The sequence below is a fragment of the Gasterosteus aculeatus genome, chromosome 16, assembly GCF_964276395.1.
Source record: "Gasterosteus aculeatus chromosome 16, fGasAcu3.hap1.1, whole genome shotgun sequence".
Lineage (NCBI taxonomy): Eukaryota > Metazoa > Chordata > Actinopteri > Perciformes > Gasterosteidae > Gasterosteus > Gasterosteus aculeatus.
In genome coordinates this window covers 4,037,735-4,056,537 of record NC_135704.1, presented here as the reverse complement: position 1 = coordinate 4,056,537, position 18,803 = coordinate 4,037,735, and the positions used below count along the sequence as shown (strand labels likewise).

General features: G+C 44.4%; 1 protein-coding gene across 2 annotated transcripts in view; it reads right to left on the bottom strand.

Annotated features, from left to right (window-relative positions):
* Positions 1-777: 777 nt before the first annotated feature.
* Positions 778-18,803, bottom strand: part of znf385b (zinc finger protein 385B) — a 33,055-nt gene continuing 15,029 nt past the window's right edge. For both annotated transcript variants that reach the window (XM_040201338.2, XM_078090832.1), the window contains exons 5-11: positions 5,619-5,755; positions 5,124-5,234; positions 3,372-3,543; positions 2,902-3,279; positions 2,457-2,641; positions 2,000-2,095; positions 778-1,335 (exon numbers count right to left, since the gene is read on the bottom strand). In XM_040201338.2, the coding sequence (XP_040057272.2) occupies positions 1,078-1,335; positions 2,000-2,095; positions 2,457-2,641; positions 2,902-3,279; positions 3,372-3,543; positions 5,124-5,234; positions 5,619-5,755 (1,337 nt within the window). In that variant the 3' untranslated portion in view covers positions 778-1,077. The remainder of the gene's footprint in view (positions 1,336-1,999; positions 2,096-2,456; positions 2,642-2,901; positions 3,280-3,371; positions 3,544-5,123; positions 5,235-5,618; positions 5,756-18,803) is intronic.

Below are 18,803 nucleotides of genomic sequence, written 5' to 3'. Positions count from 1 at the left end.
TGTGCACGTGAGTTATGAGGCAGGAGTGTGCACGTGAGTTATGAGGAGGAAGCAGGAGTGTGCACGTGAGTTATGAGGCAGGAGTGTGCACGTGAGTTATGAGGAGGAAGCAGGAGTGTGCACGTGAGTTATGAGGCAGGAGTGTGCACGTGAGTTGTGAGGAGGAAGCAGGAGTGTGCACGTGAGTTATGAGGCAGGAGTGTGCACGTGAGTTATGAGGAGGAAGCAGGAGTGTGCACGGGAGTTATGAGGCAGGAGTGTGCACGTGAGTTGTGAGGAGGAAGCAGGAGTGTGCACGGGAGTTATGAGGCAGGAGTGTGCACGTGAGTTATGAGGAGGAAGCAGGAGTGTGCACTTCATTCCACAAGAGGCTCACGGGTGGTTTCATTTCTCCTTTTCGACCTCCCACTTTAGTTGAACATTAGTGGCGGGCCGGCTGTGGGAGGACCTCAGTACAGTGATTACATGACATGATGACATCCACCGTACTCTTTGTTCACTGCTCCTTCAAACTCAGAGGGCTTGACCCAAACAGACCTGAACCAAGTCCACTCTTCTTCTTTGTGTCTCAACACAAGCTGCCTGTCAATCAGGGCATTTTAATCCAGGAGCTGGTTCTGGAGATTGTTGAGATATCCTTTAGATTCTTCTCGTACATTCTGGTTCATCACAAATACCAGTGCTGTTGATCTCAATCAATCTGAAATATGGAGAGTCGTTTGTCAAACGCCATGAGGTGTCAAACGCCATGAGGTGTCAAACGCCATGAGGTGTCAAACGCCATGAGGTGTCAAACGCCATGAGGTGGGGTTCTTTTTAGTTAACATCAAAGAAAGAGGTTTCCATGAATGATGTGTGGGAAACTTCCAGCCACTGCTCGTGACATCAGTTGTGATTTGGATGAAATCACTAGCAGTTGTTGTGGGACATTTCACACCCGGGAAGGAGATCCGGAGAGGGGAAGGTTCTGTTCCCTCAAGACTTCTTTTGAAGTTACAGCCGGTTGAGGAGGTTGCCGGTCTTAATCCCTGCAGACTGGATCGCAGGCCGGATGGACGTCAGGTTCGACTCCTCATCTCAGTACGGCGTGAAGACGATTGATCCTTGGCTCGCTCGGATTGGTCCAGGAGCCGGGCGCATGAAGGCGGCGGTGAAGAGGGATGATGAGGTTGGATGGAGGGAGATGGTCGAGGTGAGGGAGGAGGAGGTGCGAGAGAGGAGGGGGGAGGATGAGAGTGGGGTGGGAGGAAGTGAGATGGTGGAAGTGAGGGAGGAGGGCGGAGGAGCAAAGGGACTAGAGAGGAAGGATGGAGCGAGAGAGGGCTTGACCAACTCCTGCAGGAGAGAAAACAAGGGGAGGGGAAAAGGAGAGGAGATGGAGGAAGCAGAGAAGAGGAGAGGAAACAAGGACAGCCGAGGATATAATTGATGAGAACAAGAGGAGCGAAGATAAGAAAAGATTACAAGGAGAGTGGAGTGGCAACAAGTATATAGGAAAGAAAGAGAGGAGACGAGGAGAGTATAGGAAATCAGGAGAGAAGATAAAGGGAGGATAAGATACCAGGAGAGCAGAGCAGCGGCAGCCAGAAGAGGATAGGAGATTAAGAGAGGAGAGGAAACAAGGAAAGGAGACGACATGAGGAGAGGAAACCCATAGAGAGAAAAGATCAGAAACAAGAAGGGTCAATAAGGAAAGGAAACAAGGTGTAAAGATGAGAGGAAATGACAAACAGGTGAGACAAGGAGGTGAACGTAGAAAGGAGAACACAACACAGAGCAGAGATTTAATACATACAAAAGCAAATAAAAGCATCAATCAATTAAACCCAGAGGAAACAAAAGTGATTTCTCACAGTTCTGAAGTATTGATTGAGCATTTATCCATCTTATTGACACACTTATTGATTTGAACTTAGTTATCGTTCATGCAATTAAAGCAAATGTGACTTGGAATTTAACAGAGAGAGAGAGAGAGAGAGGGTGGTAGAGAGACCCTTACAGTGAGGGAGCTGCGCGGCTGCTTGTTATAAGGACTGTATTTAGGTTTGCTGGGTTTTCCTGCCACTCTGTCTTTGTGCCTCCTGCTGGAGATGTGCTGCAACAACAACAAAAACAACAACCAACATTAATATCCTTCTGGCCGTTGTTACTGTAATTTTTATTTTACGTGGGTAACAAGCAGAAATCCATAATAAGTCAGTTTGCATATCCAGCAAGTCCTATGCTGCTTCATTATCAAATTGTTTCACGTGTTTTCTGTCTAATGCAGCAGAACAATCGTCCCCTCAGCTCCACATGCGAGACAACATGAATACAGACATCAACTGCCTGTTAAGTGGAAGTTGTAATGCTTTCGGCTGCTTTAAAATGAGTCTGATCAGGAGAGAAGCAGTGAAAATGATGCATCCGTGTAAAGTACCTTTAAAATAAGGCTATCATACTGCTGGTGCTTCTACCTGTTTGAGTTGGATCTCGGAGTTGACGTGGACATCACAGATCTGGCAATGGAAGGTTTTGTTCTGCAGGCCGGAGCCTTTCAGCGGAGTGCCGCTGACGCTCTTCAGCTTGGCTCCGGCTCGAGGGTAGGCCTTGATTGGCCCGGCGCCACTCCGAGCCTCCAGCATCGTCTTGTGCTTTGAACCTGCAAAAAGAACACCCGCAATCAGACTTTGAAAAAAGAAAGGAGAATGACAATCACAAACCCGTGTGTTTTAAATTCCAGCATCAGTTTGAAGGCTATCCACCTTGCAGTCTAGTACGCTACAGAGACTTTAAACTTGCATTGGAACTCATCACCGCGAGGTAACACAAGATAATGACTGAAGCATGTGACCTAAACATCACTCAAGCTCCTACTGCATAAATATAAATAGTGTCAGGTGGGATCTCGCTCCTCCTCACCGGCATTGTGAGCCTCCAGCTGGGACAGAGAGTTGACGGCCACTTTGCACAGAGAGCAGTACAACAGCTTCTTTGCTTTCTCCTCCTCCGATTCCACTGTAGCATCTTTGGAGGAGGCGTGGGAAGGAGGAGAAGGTGCCGATGAAGAGGAGGTGACGGGAGCTGAAGGAGGGTGGGTTTGAGAGGCTTTGGAAGAAAGGGGAGAGGAGGAAGAAGTGGAGAGGAGGCCCGGGGCGGGGAGAGCGGTGGGGGGACTGGAGGGAGGAGGCTCGCTGCCTGGTCTGCTGGAGGAGGGGGAGGCAGAGGAGGGAGGGGAGGAGGAACAGGGGAGGAGGAATGGTTTGAGAGGAAAGGAGTCAGTGAAGCAAGATGAGAGATCTGGAGGGAGGAGAGAGGAGAAGTGATCAAAACATTTTTAAAATATTTAAACCATAATCAAAATGAACAGGGTCAGTGTTGTTGACATCAACCTGTGAGCTGATTGGTGCTGCTGTTAGATGAGACAGGAGGGGCGGGGCAAACAGGACTTGTGATGCTCCCATTGGTCCCTCCAGGGATCGACAGCTTTGCCTTGGTCTTCTTCTCCTGAGACTTGAGTTTCTTGGCGTGACGACTGCCTCTGTAATGAGCTTCTGCCTGAGACTGAAGCAAGAGACAAACAAGAGGCAGAAGAGAAATACATTTGTGTTTACAATTGTTTCTGCCATCTACAGGAGTCCTGATGTCCCTCCTTGCACAGCCACCCTTCCCCCAGCTTCACAGACTACACAGGCACAACACAACAATTTAGGCGTTTGCGGTTCATAAAGAAGTACTTCATGAATTTAACATTAACTTTGTTGGATTCAGGATGATTTATATTTTTAACAGTCAAAATTGATGCAGCAGAAAGAGATACATGCAGTATTCTTACCCACAACTCCACAGCTCATGATGCATTACGCTAGCAGCTGCTAATTCACAGCGTTGGGCAGGAATGAGGAGCAGGCAACCGAGATCTAGTATCCTTTCCGCTTTCTAACTCCTCACCGCCCCAATTATTTATTTTCAATTTGATCAGTGTTTGGATCCATTGGATTTCCCCTTTGCCCTTCAAAACTTCCTGATTTTAAACTATATGTTTACGAACAATGGAGTCAGTACACTGAAACAAACCTCAAGGTTAACAGTGTCCTCATGTGACTCTGAAAGCAGTATGATTCAGCTTTTTATTCAGGTAATTAGACTCAGTAAAACCACTGCTGCCCTTTCACTACTCTCCTTGTGTCCTCTCTTCTCCTCATCAGTGATTCCTGTTCTAGATTTAAAAGCCCTCAAATTAGTCATGTTCAACTAGCGTGTCACCGATGATGCAGATTGCGACTCTACAGTTGTTGTGTGGATGAGTGTAATTTATGAGTGTAATTTAACCTGCAGTGTAATATTATAGGTGGCAGGGATTACACCTGCTTATACACACCTGCTGTTTCACAGCCTGTCACAAAAAACAAGGCAGCCTCAAAAATATCAGCCCCACTTTCATCGAGAATCGTAAGGGGAAAAAAAAGATTCTTACAAGTGCAGACAAAAAGGTTCTCATAGGAAATCTCCTTTAAGGATCTGTCCAACTTAACTTCAGTAAGTCAGCTCATCTATGTTAATATTAAATAGAACACTGACAGTCTACGGGACAGTCTGTGAGACAGTCTACGGGACAGTCTGTGAGACAGTCTACGGGACAGTCTGTGAGACCGTCTACGGGACAGTTCACAGGACAGTCTGTGAGACAGTCTATGGGACAGTCTGTGAGACAGTCTACGGGACAGTCTGTGAGACCGTCTACGGGACAGTTCACAGGACAGTCTGTGAGACAGTCTACGGGACAGTCTGTGAGACAGTCTGTGAGACCGTCTACGGGACAGTTCACAGGACAGTCTGTGAGACAGTCTATGGGACAGTCTGTGAGACCGTCTACGGAACAGTCTGTGAGACAGTCTATGGGCAGTCTACGGGACAGTCCACAGGACAGTCTGCGAGACAGTCTCTGGGACAGTCTACGGGACAGTCTACAGGACAGTCTGTGAGACCGTCTACAGGACAGTCTGCGGGACAGTCTACGGGACAGTCTACGGGACAGTCTGTGAGACAGTCTGTGAGACGGTCTACGGGACAGTCTACAGGACAGTCTACAGGACAGTCTGTGAGACAGTCTACGGGACATAGCAACTCATTCATCAACTTACGTCAGAGTTAAACCTCAGCTGGCAGACGTTGCATGAGATGACCTGTTTCTTCTTGGGTACCAAACTAACGCCAAACGTGTGGTTGATGACGGCCTTTTGCACCGGGTCCATCTGCAGGGGTTTACACACAGAGGTTAGAGGTCAGCAGCCCGCTTGGCTGAACAGTGATGCCAGAATGACGCTGACAGTGACAGGTCTATTTATCACAATCAGTGTGTATCGCCTTCAGCTGCAGCACCCTGTCACTGTTACTGTCCCTCTCACACACACACACACACACACACACACTCACACTCACCCTGTACTCCTATCTCTGTGAGGACCGTCGACCGATGCATTCCCCAGCACCACTTACAGTCAACCTGACCTAAACCGAATTCTAATCTGAACCTTAAAACCAAGTCTGAAACAGGTCTTTGCCAAACTTGTCTTTACTCTCAATGCATACAACTCGCGTCTTCAAATAGTATTATGGTCACAGACACACAGTCATACCGTGTTGAAGTTTGGAAAAATACCAACTGGCGACGACGTCTCGACGGGAAACGGCAGGAATGGTTTCATCATCACGGAGGGGCCAGTGGAGCCAAGGAGCCCTGGCAAAGCCCCGCCCACTGCACCGCACCCACCTCCTGGAAACAGACGTGGACAGTCTGAATTATGGGATTGCAATATCTGGTCTTTTTGAATTTACAGATGTGTACTTTGAGCATACTGCGTTCTTCTTCTCCTGGCCCAAGTCACAATTACCAAATACGTTGAGGCTTTCATTTTAGAAAAAACACAATAATTCATCCACTTTCAAGCCACAACAAGGCAATTCAAAGTTCTTCCCATAAAACATCCGAAGACAAAGTAAAATAAATTAAATTATTCTTATTAAACAAAAAAATTCAAACATCCATAGGTTTAATTAAACACAAAAAAACACAAAAGATTTCAGCGGTCTTTTAAGAGAAACTATAGGGTTGCGGCTGACCTGCAGTTTTTTGGGACATTGTTCTAAATATATGCTAAATAAAAACAGCTTCTCTGTATTTGGTTTTGATTCTGGGGACATGAAGCAGACGTTTTTCAGACAACGTGAGAGGTCTGGATGCAAGTCTAAAGTCCTGGTTACTGGATTCATGTCATCCATTTCCTTGGTCTTGAGGACTCAAGCAGCAGTGTTGCAGAATCAGCAACCGTCTTATCCCTTTTTAGGAAGATCTGTGTGGACGCCATTACAGTAGAGGACACAATACAGAAGATAAAAGAATGGAAGTTTTTCCAAATCCTGCCGAGACATAAATCCCTTAATTCTTGATATGTCATTCTTAAAGTGACGAGGCTGACTTTGTGATTGTCTCAATGGGAAGAGTAGCAGAAGAGGGATCCCTCTCCCAGGATGTACAGTGTGATAATGTCAACAACATAACATACTTACAAAACAACATAAGCATACAGGCTTTCTTCATTGTTTCCATAATCATTGCAAACATGTAGATCTTGAACAGAAGAGGCCCTGCAGGGGAGCTTTGGGGAACTCCACATGTTATATTTGTCATATATATTGTTAGATATATGATCATGTCTACACACAAAGTAGCCCAGTCCGTCTAGTGATATGTTGATAAACGGTTGTACCAGTAACCCTTTGTGTTAATGAAAACAGGTCCATGGATGCATCCCTCCTGGCAAAGAAGCACAAATGATGGAAATCTCCCACTAATGTTTATGTCATTTCCACCTGAAGACCTGACAGTAACAACATGAAGAACACGTGGAGCTGCTGAGGGCAGAGACAGTTAAAACATAACAAGGTCGAGAAAGTAAATATGTGGCTCACATAATGAGTCCATGTGCTCAATAACCACAGGGCCTTCATCTCCACTTAGAAAGGGCAGACGGAAGCGAAGAACATTACAAAACACATTTAAGAGCCGTGCATGTGATGTTTTTAACATGCACATGTAGCGGCCGTGTCTGACGTGTGAATCCAAGTTTAAAATTAGGAGGTGTTACATAAACAATATACATATGCACAAATACATGAAGGCGCTCTGATGAAGCAAAATTGTATTTTCGTCTATCTTTGTATGTTTATAGTCACAGCTTGCAGATGCCCTGCAGTGAATTCTTTCATAACAACACAGTGTGGGAGGAGACACTGAGAGCAACTAAATTGGTCCTGACAGAGGAGGAGAAGGAGGAAGAAGAAGAGGAGGAGGAGTTAGGGTTTTTGTCCATCTGTCCAAGTTTAGTTAGCTAAACCCATTCTATCGCAGTTCACATCCAACCAGTGCAACACTTTTTTTTTAAATCAGGCTTAATCAAGTCACCTCATCCTATGTGTCCCCATCTAGATGCCTTTGAGCCCTCCCTCACATTATAACCCGTGTTGAATGAACTGCTACCAATCCTAACCCAGCCTTAGGGTTGGGATCAAGGATCAACATAGAAAAAGATCAAAGCATTTTTCAATAGATCAGCTTTCACACAGACGTCATCTCTCCGCTATCTGTCTCCACTCCACTTGACGTGTGTGGAAAGTGAAATCACGTTATTTCCCTAATTTATGTGCAGCGGTTCAAGTTAAGGTGAGTGTCCGAGCCCTTTGCGTTGTTGAGTCATCTGTACTGCATGCGGGGGGTGAGTGGACCACAGTCAAACGCCACCGCCAGTGCAACAACAGCACCACAAGCAAAAGGCCAATAAAAGCCATTTCTTAATGGAATCCGCCCGAAGGACGTTCTGGTGACCAACAACACAATTTAATACAGTTTACGTAAGTAACTCTGGCAAAGGTCGCACTGGAGTGCACTCTGACAGCTGAGAGAGAGAAGTCCCACAATTCCTTCGAGGGTCTTCGACTCGATACTCTATTTAGTAAAAACAAGAAGCAGTGTGCAGTTTGCGTCTGCATTTCCTGGTAAAACAGAAGTTTGGGATCAGGACTCGGTAGCAGATAATCATGACGACTCAAATAAGGATTGAGGATTAAAAAAAAGCTTGATCAGAACATTCCTACTTACAAACCAGAAACCAGTACTTGTTGGTCCATTTGAACCAATGACAAGCAAATGGTATCCTTATGGAGAGATGCCTTACAATGCATTGCAAATGATCCACAGTGACATGTGTTGAGTCTAGTTCTAACCATTAAACGTTGATCTGATTAAACCGGAATGAGGTATCGCGGTGTTTGGTTAGACCGGGCCAGGCCAGGCCGGGCCGGGCCGGGCCAGGTCAGCTGTGGGTGTGTTTTCCGACTGACATTAAGATCGCTTTGGATTAGCGCGTGCTGCGTTGCTGCCATGTGAGGACATCCTCCTGTAGCAGAGGCGTGAGTCATTGTCTGCGTTTAACACGACAGCTCGTTATGATGTTACAGTCAGAACAGCATGACACAACACGGTGCTTCAGTCAAGTGCATGTAGCCCGACATGAAACAACTCAGATCACTGTCACTGGGGCCACTATTAGAAGGGGGATTATTTATGGCCGTACAGTAAATACAAATCAGTGTCTATTTAAAGATGGTGTAATGTGTCATCTTGGTGCACCTGCCAAAATAAAAGTGTCCCCTTAAATATTGCAGTCACATTCAAGATTAACGCTTTTGCTTTTTTTTCTCGGTTGTTTGATGACGAGAAGCAGACAGGGAAGAAAAAGGCAATTTCATGTCACAAAGGTCCTCGTCTAGTACTTTTTCCATGTACCGAACATGAATTTATTGTACTACCGACGGATATGAGGGCACTGTCAGCATTACTACGGGTATACATTATATTCAGTAAATTGGGTCTGTGAGTGATAGTTTAGATCATTTGGGGAAAGCCACTGATTCGTAGAATGTCTGAACAGATTCTCAATAACTAATCCATGCAAATCATTTCAAGTTCATTGCTCTCATGCTGCGAGAGGAGGTGGAGGTCATCATGAGTATGACTAAATACTGACATATTCTCCATCTTATTAACTTGTGATAACGTCAGTAGAAGAGAAATGCCTGTAACCTCCTGAAAGACCTCTGGAGCCACAATCAATAGACATTAAAAGAGATCAGAGGACCCGAAGGACCAATCGGACAAAACGCCGATCAGACCGAACCCCATTGAGGAATTTTGAATCCAATCGGAAGACCGCCTGAAACACGGAGGAGAACTTTATGATCCAAGGGGTGAGGTGGTTTCCCAACACCCTTTCAGAACTTTCTCAAGTCCAATCCACTGAAACCACCTCAGCAGCCCATCAAGGAGCATCGGACAGCAGCAATCAGTGTGGGATTCTGGGACAATCGAAGGCTTACAGTCTCCTCAAGGACCATTTGAACTACCTGAACAACCATTTGAACCTCCTGAAGGACCCTGAGAATCTCCTCAAGGAAAACGTGAACCTCCTCATGGGCCTCCTCAACATCATGGAGTGAGTATTGAAAAAACACTTTTTCCAATGTCTGTTTTTCATTGTCCATCGACACCGTCCTCAAATATCCAGCGATTAATATCCTGCGCTTAATGTTGTCATTTAAACAATGTGCGTATACAACATAGAAGTCATATTAAGAATCTAGGGGGACATGCTTTTCTGTGTGATGTTTTGGTGTGTGTGTGTGTGTGATTAATGTTGTGGTGACAGGGTCGTTTTAATTCTGTCCTCCTGTCCTCTGAGATCTTGTTACAACACACACACACACACACACACACACACACACACACACACACACACAGTAACTAGTTGCTGATCTAAGAAGCTGCTATAAATACCGTCACACATTTGCTTCTGCATTCTCATGGAGACAGTCGAAACCAGCATGGAATACGGGCCAACAACCAAGTAACCAAGACCGTTTTACATCAGGCGATTGGCCATTGGGGAAAGGATCTGCAAAACCAGACACCACATGTAAACTAACAAACATTCTCAGTTTAGAGAGGTCATAACTGGAACTGATTTGGAAACCGTTTGCTCTGATTGCAGCTAAAAAAATCAAATCAAATACAAGTTATCTTCATTTGGGTTTTGGTGAATGACGATCTCCATAAACTTAGTATGAGAAAAGTTAATACTGCAAAAGTCAAGATTATACATCTCTCAAGAAAGTGTTTAGCTTGATCGCCAAACAGACAATTACTTCACAAGATTTACTGTTCAACTGTCACCAACTGTCCATAAACAATACTTCTTTTGTGGAGCAGTTTAATACACGCAGACAGGAGGCCAGAGCCCCTTTACACCAGCACTTATTCTCACTAATGCAGCATTAATAGGAGCAGAGCTTGCCAAATAGCCACAGCTGTTACATCAAATTGTCTGTTTTGCTGCAGAATTTCACCATTTTAAATGCAGTTCTTAAACTGTAAGATCAAAAGGTCTTTCCCAGCGCAGAGTGTTTGCTGCCATCAGCAGCTGGAGGGATTGAATGGCCTATGAATTCATGGTAAACCCTTTCTGATTCTTAGAGTCCAGTTTCCTGCTGGTCAGACCAGGTTCATCTGCTGCAGTAAGATTTATGATTGGGGCCCGTGTCAGCGTTATCGGTGGCATTCACACCCTCCCTCCCCCACACACACACACACATTGTCATACGATGAAGACGTAAGAAGGAGAATCGTACTTGGTGCTTGGCTGTGTTGTCAGCTGCAGACCGAGGCTCCTGTAACCAATCTGACCTGCAGCTCTCTGTGTCATCTGTCACAAACCGCCCCCATAATTCACCCAATGGCTGTAGTTGCCAAGAAGTGTGTCTGATATTTAATTACTCACATACCCCCGCTAGATAGTAAATCCAAATGGGACAAAAGGCACATTTATTTGCGGGAACTGACACAGAGAAGATCACTGGCGTTTAACCGAGTAGGAAACTGATTTGTATCACTCGGGGGTCTGTGGAGAGGTGCGCTGATGAGCCAAAATGCACAATCATAAACAAACAATATCACCACTTCAGGAACTCGTTGAACCTCCTCAGGGATCCCAAGGATTGTTTAGACAATAATCTTCCACAATCTCATTATCATGCGTGCTTGTGTTTATCTCCTGGTTTGCATTTCCACAAAGGTAAGAAGAAAGGAATGAACTAAGATGGAAGCCCTTCGGAGTTTTGTTTAAAATAAATATCCGCTTCCACAAATTGATGGACCCAGGCGCTGAGGTGCATTTAACTGATAGTGATACTGCAGCAGACCGAAAGACAAACTACATCTGCCTTTGACATGAGGATGCACAACAGCTTGCCATGTTGCGAGCGTTACACGGCGGCCCGGATCTACTGTGAGAGGAAAAGTGCCGAGCGAACGGCGTCTGTCACGATGAGCTGCATGCTGGTTGGAGGTGAGTCAACAGTTACGCACTAAATATATTATATCAGATATCAAAGTGTCTCAGTCATAACAGAGAATTTGAGATATTTGGATATCCTGTGGCAGTCATGGGGTTAATCAACATTTCCCTTTTGTTGTTGTACGGCTTTAAACACGCAGGGCGGATTCACTTTAAATCCATGAGAAGATACATTAGTAAGCCGGGTTGACAGGCGGACCTTTGATGGGAATAAAAGCCTGTCAATGCGAAACATAGAACTAATACTCGCTTTGTTGAACCATCCAGTTTGATATAAGCTGTCCCAATGAAGAGCAATGGATGTGAAAATAGGAGTTCACACAACAAACACTTCTCTTAAATACAGTATATTGCCCCCGGCCTAAAAACCTAATACAGCGGACTGATAATTTGAGTAGTTAGGTGCAATACTTTATCCATCACGTGGTAAACTCATCATGCAGTGGAATTACATCAGTGTTATATTATATTCAGTCATGGTCATATTTAATAAATGCACATATGTGTGTATATCAAGTTGAACGAAGGAGAATCAAAACCTGAATACCAAATCAAAATGAAGCCTAGTCTGTTCAGTGTAAATTATGTTACAAGAGGATTCCCGATCAACATCCATAAGGGAATCGTCAGATGTAAAGTAATGAAGACGAGTTGTGCGATGTGGCATTTCCTGTGATTTAGGGGTTGAGACGTCATTATTACAGATTCATTATATCATCATCCAACTGAGCATCTGGTGCTGTTAATCAGACTGTGAAGTGATGTGAGCGGCCGCAGTTAAAGTGAACCCGACCACAGAGAGAGAGACATTTTCCCACACAGACCGCAGGAAGTGATGAAGCCTGAGGAAGAGGAGTACGGCATTGAAGATGAAGGTATTCTCTAAAAATAAAAGGTTCCTACCTGAACCAGGCGTCTTTTTCTCTTTATCTCAAAGCAGATTGACTTTTTGATCCCCCCCTCTGGCCTCGTGTCTTCCGCCGTACTCTCCGCTGTCCTACGCTGTACTGGGCTTGGACCGAAGTGTGTTGTTAATCCGTCCTCGTCTTTTTCACCAACCGCATAAGCCACGCACACCCGCAACTCAAAGTGTGTGTATGTGTGTGAGAGAGCGAGAGAGAGAGAGTATATCAGGTGACTGGACTAAGAGTGGCATGTGTCATCACTATCTGAACCCACAAATCCTGAGCGTCAAGTGTGTGTGTGTGTGTGTGTGTGTGTGTGTTACTTCTTCTTAATCCTCAGCTGCCATTTCTCCCACTGATAAGAAACTGTCGTTGGTGACTAGAAAAAAAAGAGAGTATAAAGAAGAGTGAGGAAAAAAAAAATAGGGAAACATAGAAAGTGTGTGTCTGGTGTGTTGTTGGTTCACACCTTTTCCTCTCAGCACACTCACACAGCTTTGAAATAAGTGTGATATCAGATGTTCCAGTGGTTCAAGGGCTCCTTTAACTGCGTCTGAAGCCCCGCCCCCTCGCCACATCCTTCTGACGCCTGAGCAGTTGCATTCAAGTTTTAAATGATTATTTTTTATAGAAGATATCTTCAAAAACTAAAATATTTCCATTTGATAGGCCACGACTTTTTCTTCAAATTTTTCTTCAAAAATAACTTATAATGTTTATTATTATTAATGTTTCTTGTTCTTAGAGAGTTCGGCAGGATGTCCTTACGTGCAGAAATGAATCTGCATCTTTGCACTTCTTCACTTGTTTTTAATTGGATGCAGGACATAACACAAATTTAAGGATTTTAACGTTTTGTTAAATTATGTCGTAAATACACCTCATCAAGTTTTTGTTGTTTAAAAAAAAAGTAAATTGCTGAATCCAACAAAAAAAGGTTCCGGTTGTTTTTTCCAATTACCGCTGGTTTGCAGCACATATCAACTCGTTTAACTACGAACTGTCATTTTTATATTGGTGTTCCGGGTAAACAAACACTATGTTAATTAGTGTCATTCCCAACAGTCTATTTTGCCACAGAGATGAAGGTAAACTGTGGCCTTTAAGGATCCAGTTCTGCCTCTTGAGGTCTTTACAATATCGGATGGGATCCCTCACTTGCTTCCCACTGCAGTGGAAATCCCTGCAGCTGTAGATGAAAGCGGTAAGAATGCTGCATATTAACACACCCGTGATCCTACTGGGAGGAGAACATGTCCCACAACCTTCATCTGCATCTTCAAACATCCCTGATCCGCAGTGAGGGAGAGCGACACGGACTTAAAGTGCGCTTCTGCTGACGGCAGCATTAGACATCACACTGCATTATTATAATGAGAGAATCACACACATTAGCATAACAAGCCTCCATGTGTGTGTGTGTGTTTAAGTAGGTCACGTTTGGATCCTTCCACATCCCAAATAACACACACACACACACACACACACGCACACACAAAGACATGGACGGACGCGCGCATCAGACAGTCAGGGATATGAAAGCAGACAGGACAGCCTCAGTCTGAAACTCAGTAGAAAGAAAACCGCAGAATCATCTGATTAGAACGCTGTATATGAACGCGTTTGACACAACTAAAACATGCAAATGGAATTGGAAATTTGACCTGTGGGTTCTTAAATATTTCTTGCTCTAGAAGATTTTGTACGTGAACAGTCAGGTCCTTCGTCAGGATGGGAAATTCTTTTAATGGATTTGGGTTAAATTAACACTTTTATCAGACTGATAAACATGGCGGACCTGCAGTGACTCACTCTGCTCTGTTCCAGCCAGTATTTCAAATGGCTACGTGGCCATTTATTGGAAAAACTTGCCCACGATTGTAGAAGAATGTAGCACAAGTGTCCCTAATTGTTACCATGGAAACACTGGACATCAGGTGTACCTGATTGCCATATGGACCTTTTAAATTTAGCTGTTTTAACAGAAAAACAAAAATATTTAAAAGAAACAGTGAGGGGTAAAGCTCATGTGTGTGTGTGTGTGTGTGTGTGTGTGTGTGTGTGTGTGTGTGTGTGTGTGTGTGTGTGTGTGTGTGTGTGTGTGTGTGTAATAGAGACTCACAGAGCCACACATTGTTGTGATGATTAGCAGCAGTGTGTAGCTAATCACAGAAACCTCGCTATCTATTACGAGAGGAATGTCAGACAGGAAGTAGCCACAGATTAGGCAGACCAATAAAACGCTGACTTCTCCTGTAATCAAAGACAGTTTCTTCCAGAAATTTAACAGAAGTATAAACATGATCCAAACAGTTGACTCTGCTAACGGCATTGTTGTGTAACATCAGATTATTAGCGTGTGCATGAAGAGAAATCCTCATCATTGACGAGGGAGCAAGTAGAGTAGGAGAAGCTGCAGAGCGAGTTCCAGCGTTTGTAACAGATACGCCTCCATCTGCACTTCAAAAGTTGGCATACAGACCAAGACAAAACAATAGCTGTAGAAGAAATGTAGTTCTGTTCCAACACTTGGTTCCAGGACTCTCACACTGGTCCTCAGAGGATGAAGCCTATTGATTGCTGGGATCCTCGGACTCTTCATCCTTTGTAAAACATCTCAACAACTATTGGACGGATTAAATTAGACAGGCTGGTCTCATCCAGCATGCTCACCTATTCCTACGAAAAGTAAGGAGACACTATTTGCATTCCATGACACTATATTGCATGTCATCCATGAAATGGGATGTGTGCGAGGATTTATTTGACACACATCTATCATACTTCAGTTACGGCACTTCCTCAGTTATCTTAACCACAATCTTTTCATCGGTTCCTGAACCCAACTACGTAGTTCTGTTGTTTATTCCTAACAGTCGTTGTCAGTAAAGATGGAATCATGACTGCATGGAGCAGAAAGGAATATATCGCTGACACTAGCAGGAAATCACACAGAAAATAGCGAGTAACTTTTATGATATATAATCATTCTTAACTCTGATGTAAAACCATGGATCCATAAATAAGAAAAGCATCGTAGAACAAAGTAGCAATACAACAGTTGGTGTCCTGGTCGTCATGGACAACTAGCCACAATTTATTTAACACGTCCTTTAATTCATGTCTTGCGTTTATTGTGTTCGTTATTCCCCAGAAGATGGACATTGTCACTGGGAGCTTGCCAACCCGATATGAACGTGCATATCTGTAGATTGAAATCCTTGGAAACAAAGACAGCAGAATGTTGATCTTATCTGAACGTTTACCAGTTATTTAAGATATAATCATATCTCTTTTAAATATTTAGTCTAGTAACATTATCCTTTTTAGTTCATCTCACAATCACTTCCACAATCTTCCATCTCAGTTCCTCTTCATTAATACACAACTTTCACACCACAACCAAGAGAACAAACAGTTTAGATTTTTAGCTCAAACAAAAGTAGTTCAGTGATGTGCTGATACGTGGATCCGGTTTACTGACACAACGATACAGCAAAGTACCACAAAGCCCCAATCAAACTCAAAGCGAAGAGACTCCAACCTCATGTCAGGGTTCAGGTCCAGGTCAACCCGCTCCTCACAAACCCACAACAACAAACCTCACGCGTTACAGGCCAAAAGAAAGACACACACATTCAGGATGGAAGTGGCTGAATGTGGAGTCCCCGACACAAATGGACAGAAAAAGGATCTCCTACCTCGACTCAGGAAACTCCTCCACATCATCGACAGGGAAACGCCTGTATCACCCCTTCCTCCTCCTCCTCCGCCCCCTCTCCCCTCAATCATCTGCTCCCCCGATCACAAGAAGCCAAGCGGAGGAAAGCCAAACCCAAAAGCAGAGAAATGCCACCTGTCTGCCTGTGTGAGCGCGGAGGGACGCTCGCGTGGACCAGCGAGGGCGAGCGATACGCAGCGAGGTAGAGACAGAGCGCACAGCGGGTTCGCATCACTGAGGTGATGATGTTCAGGGCGAGCGGGTGAGGACAGCGATTTCGTCCCAGTGGAAGTCCCTGTTTGGCTGCCGCTCTACGTCTGAGCTGCTCGCACGCTCTCCGCCAGTTCAAAGCATCGCGACAGGAGGAGAGGAGGAGAGGAGGATACAGGCTTCTGGCTATTCATGCTCAACAACAGAATACAAAATAATTATGGAATTAAAGAAAACTGATCCGCAAATAAATAAAGTAACAAATCATTTAACTAAAAAATCAACAAAGAACAAAAGGGAGGGGGATAAAAAATAAATAAGAAGCAAGTTAACTGACAAACACTCTCTGGTCATTCCTCTAATAGGTGCTTCAGTAGATTTGGTCGTCCACATTTTGACTAATAATAACCTTACAGTCATAGTCCCCAATCTCCAGTACCAACCAAGTACTCGTTCTGCTCGCCCTCATAGACACATCCTGTATTACTTGTGGTCACAGATGTGCGTTATGTGTGCGAAGCATCACAGGTTGAAATCTGGTCACATGTAGCCGCCTCCACCTTGTGAGCGCGTCGTGAGGACTATGAGGATCTGTCAGCGAGGTCTATTCATGAGCAGCAAAGCCACAGATCAACACGTCTCTTCATCACACACACACAGCAATATGTTTCTATTAATAACGTGTATTTGTCATTACGTGTGAGGTCATCAGGCGGAAAACACGCAGAGCAATAACAGTCAAAGCGCATTCGTGTGGTTGTTCTCAGTAACCAGCCAAAACTCTGCCAGCACCAAACACTGGAAAGTGAGCGAAGGAGAGGAGGTGGAGTTTATTTCTCTCCTGTGACTTGATCTCTTTGTTTGGACTGATGCGGATCATGGGAATCCACTTCTTTCGTCAGCGAGTGCGGGTCAGTGTTTGGGTAAATGTGTGACTACTGTCGCCTGGTGGTCGCTAAGTGCCACTGAGCGCTGATGGAGGTCTCCACAGAGCAGATGCCCGCTATTCACAAAGAGCGGTGATCTCTCACATCACAATTCTCATTTTACTGCTCGTTTCATTGAAATTCGGTATTTTTACAAATTGATTAATTAGTTGCAAAAGTGTTCCTTGTATGTCACACATACTTCCTGATTGCTGATTATTGAGTATGTTTTCAGCATCACTAATGTGAACGGCAGCAGTGGATGATACTAAATAATTATGGGTACTCAAGCTCTTTGATTACAACGTGAAGTACTTCTTCTCCTGTCAATACTGTTCTTGAAACTAGTTCTTCCCGAGTTAGAGGCGAGGAAATGCTGTTAACACGTGGGAATATGCACAATTTTTATGTTTGCTGGAATATTTCTACACTGTTGAATTGATACTTTCACTTAAGTAAAGTATCTGAGTACTTCTTCCATCGCTCGGAATATTTAAATGATATAGATACGATACCAGACTTGAAACATAACTTGACTTTACACAATTATATAGACTATAATATATAGCAGTTAGTAGCAGTTTTGTAAGACCGACTGTAACCTTGTTATTATTGGCTGTGATGTCATCTGACCTAACTGCTGATAGGCTGCTGAGCCAGCCAGGTCACTGTCTCACACACACACACACACACACACACACACACACACACACACACACACAGACTGGCCTGGAGGAGCTGAGTTCAGGCCAAAGAGCTTTTCATGGTCGAGCGAGCATCATGTAATGGACAGAGAGAGAGAGACACGGAGGAAGAGACAGAAAGAGACAGAGAGAGACAGACAGAGAGGTAGTAAGACAACAAATTTAGGCCAGTGTGTGCGTGATTGTGTGTGTGTGTGTGAGTGAGTGAGTGAGTGTGGACGTTTGTGCGTTGTCCAGTAATGGGAGATTTAATCTTTAATCAGTGTTATTGGATCCTGTACACCGATATGCACACACAGTATGTAATTACAGCTTCTACACACACAACTGTACGTGTGTGTGAAATTGTGTATCGGTGTTCTGTCTCTCTTGACATTATCCTCCCATGACCTGTAATTAGGTGTGCGTGTGTCTGTGTGTTTGTTTGTTTGTTTTTGAGGATTATATTTACCTTATTTTACGTGACTGTACCGTCTTTTTCTTGTCCAACCTAAAAGTCAGTTCCAATGAGGACTGAACGGCTGAACCACGACAACAACCTGGAACGCCGTATTTAAAGGTGATTTTAAGAGCAGTCGTCATGCCATATTTATGCAGAGATTGACACATTAGCACCAAAGATGACACAAAGATCCCGATCAATGCAAGCGATGTCTTTGTGAAGTGACAGCGTGGTTACGCAGCAGCGTCCCAGTTTATTGACCCGCTGCTTTCTGCTCCACTTTAACTCGTTTGCATCTCACAGGAACATGCCGACTCTGTTGACCGCATGTTTGACTGCAAGAACTCAGTCTGCATCGCTGAAGACGTTTTGGAACTGATCCACTCACAGCTGATCACCAAGCGAGTGAAGCGATGTGGGAAAAGCCTCAACTGGAATTCCAGCAGCA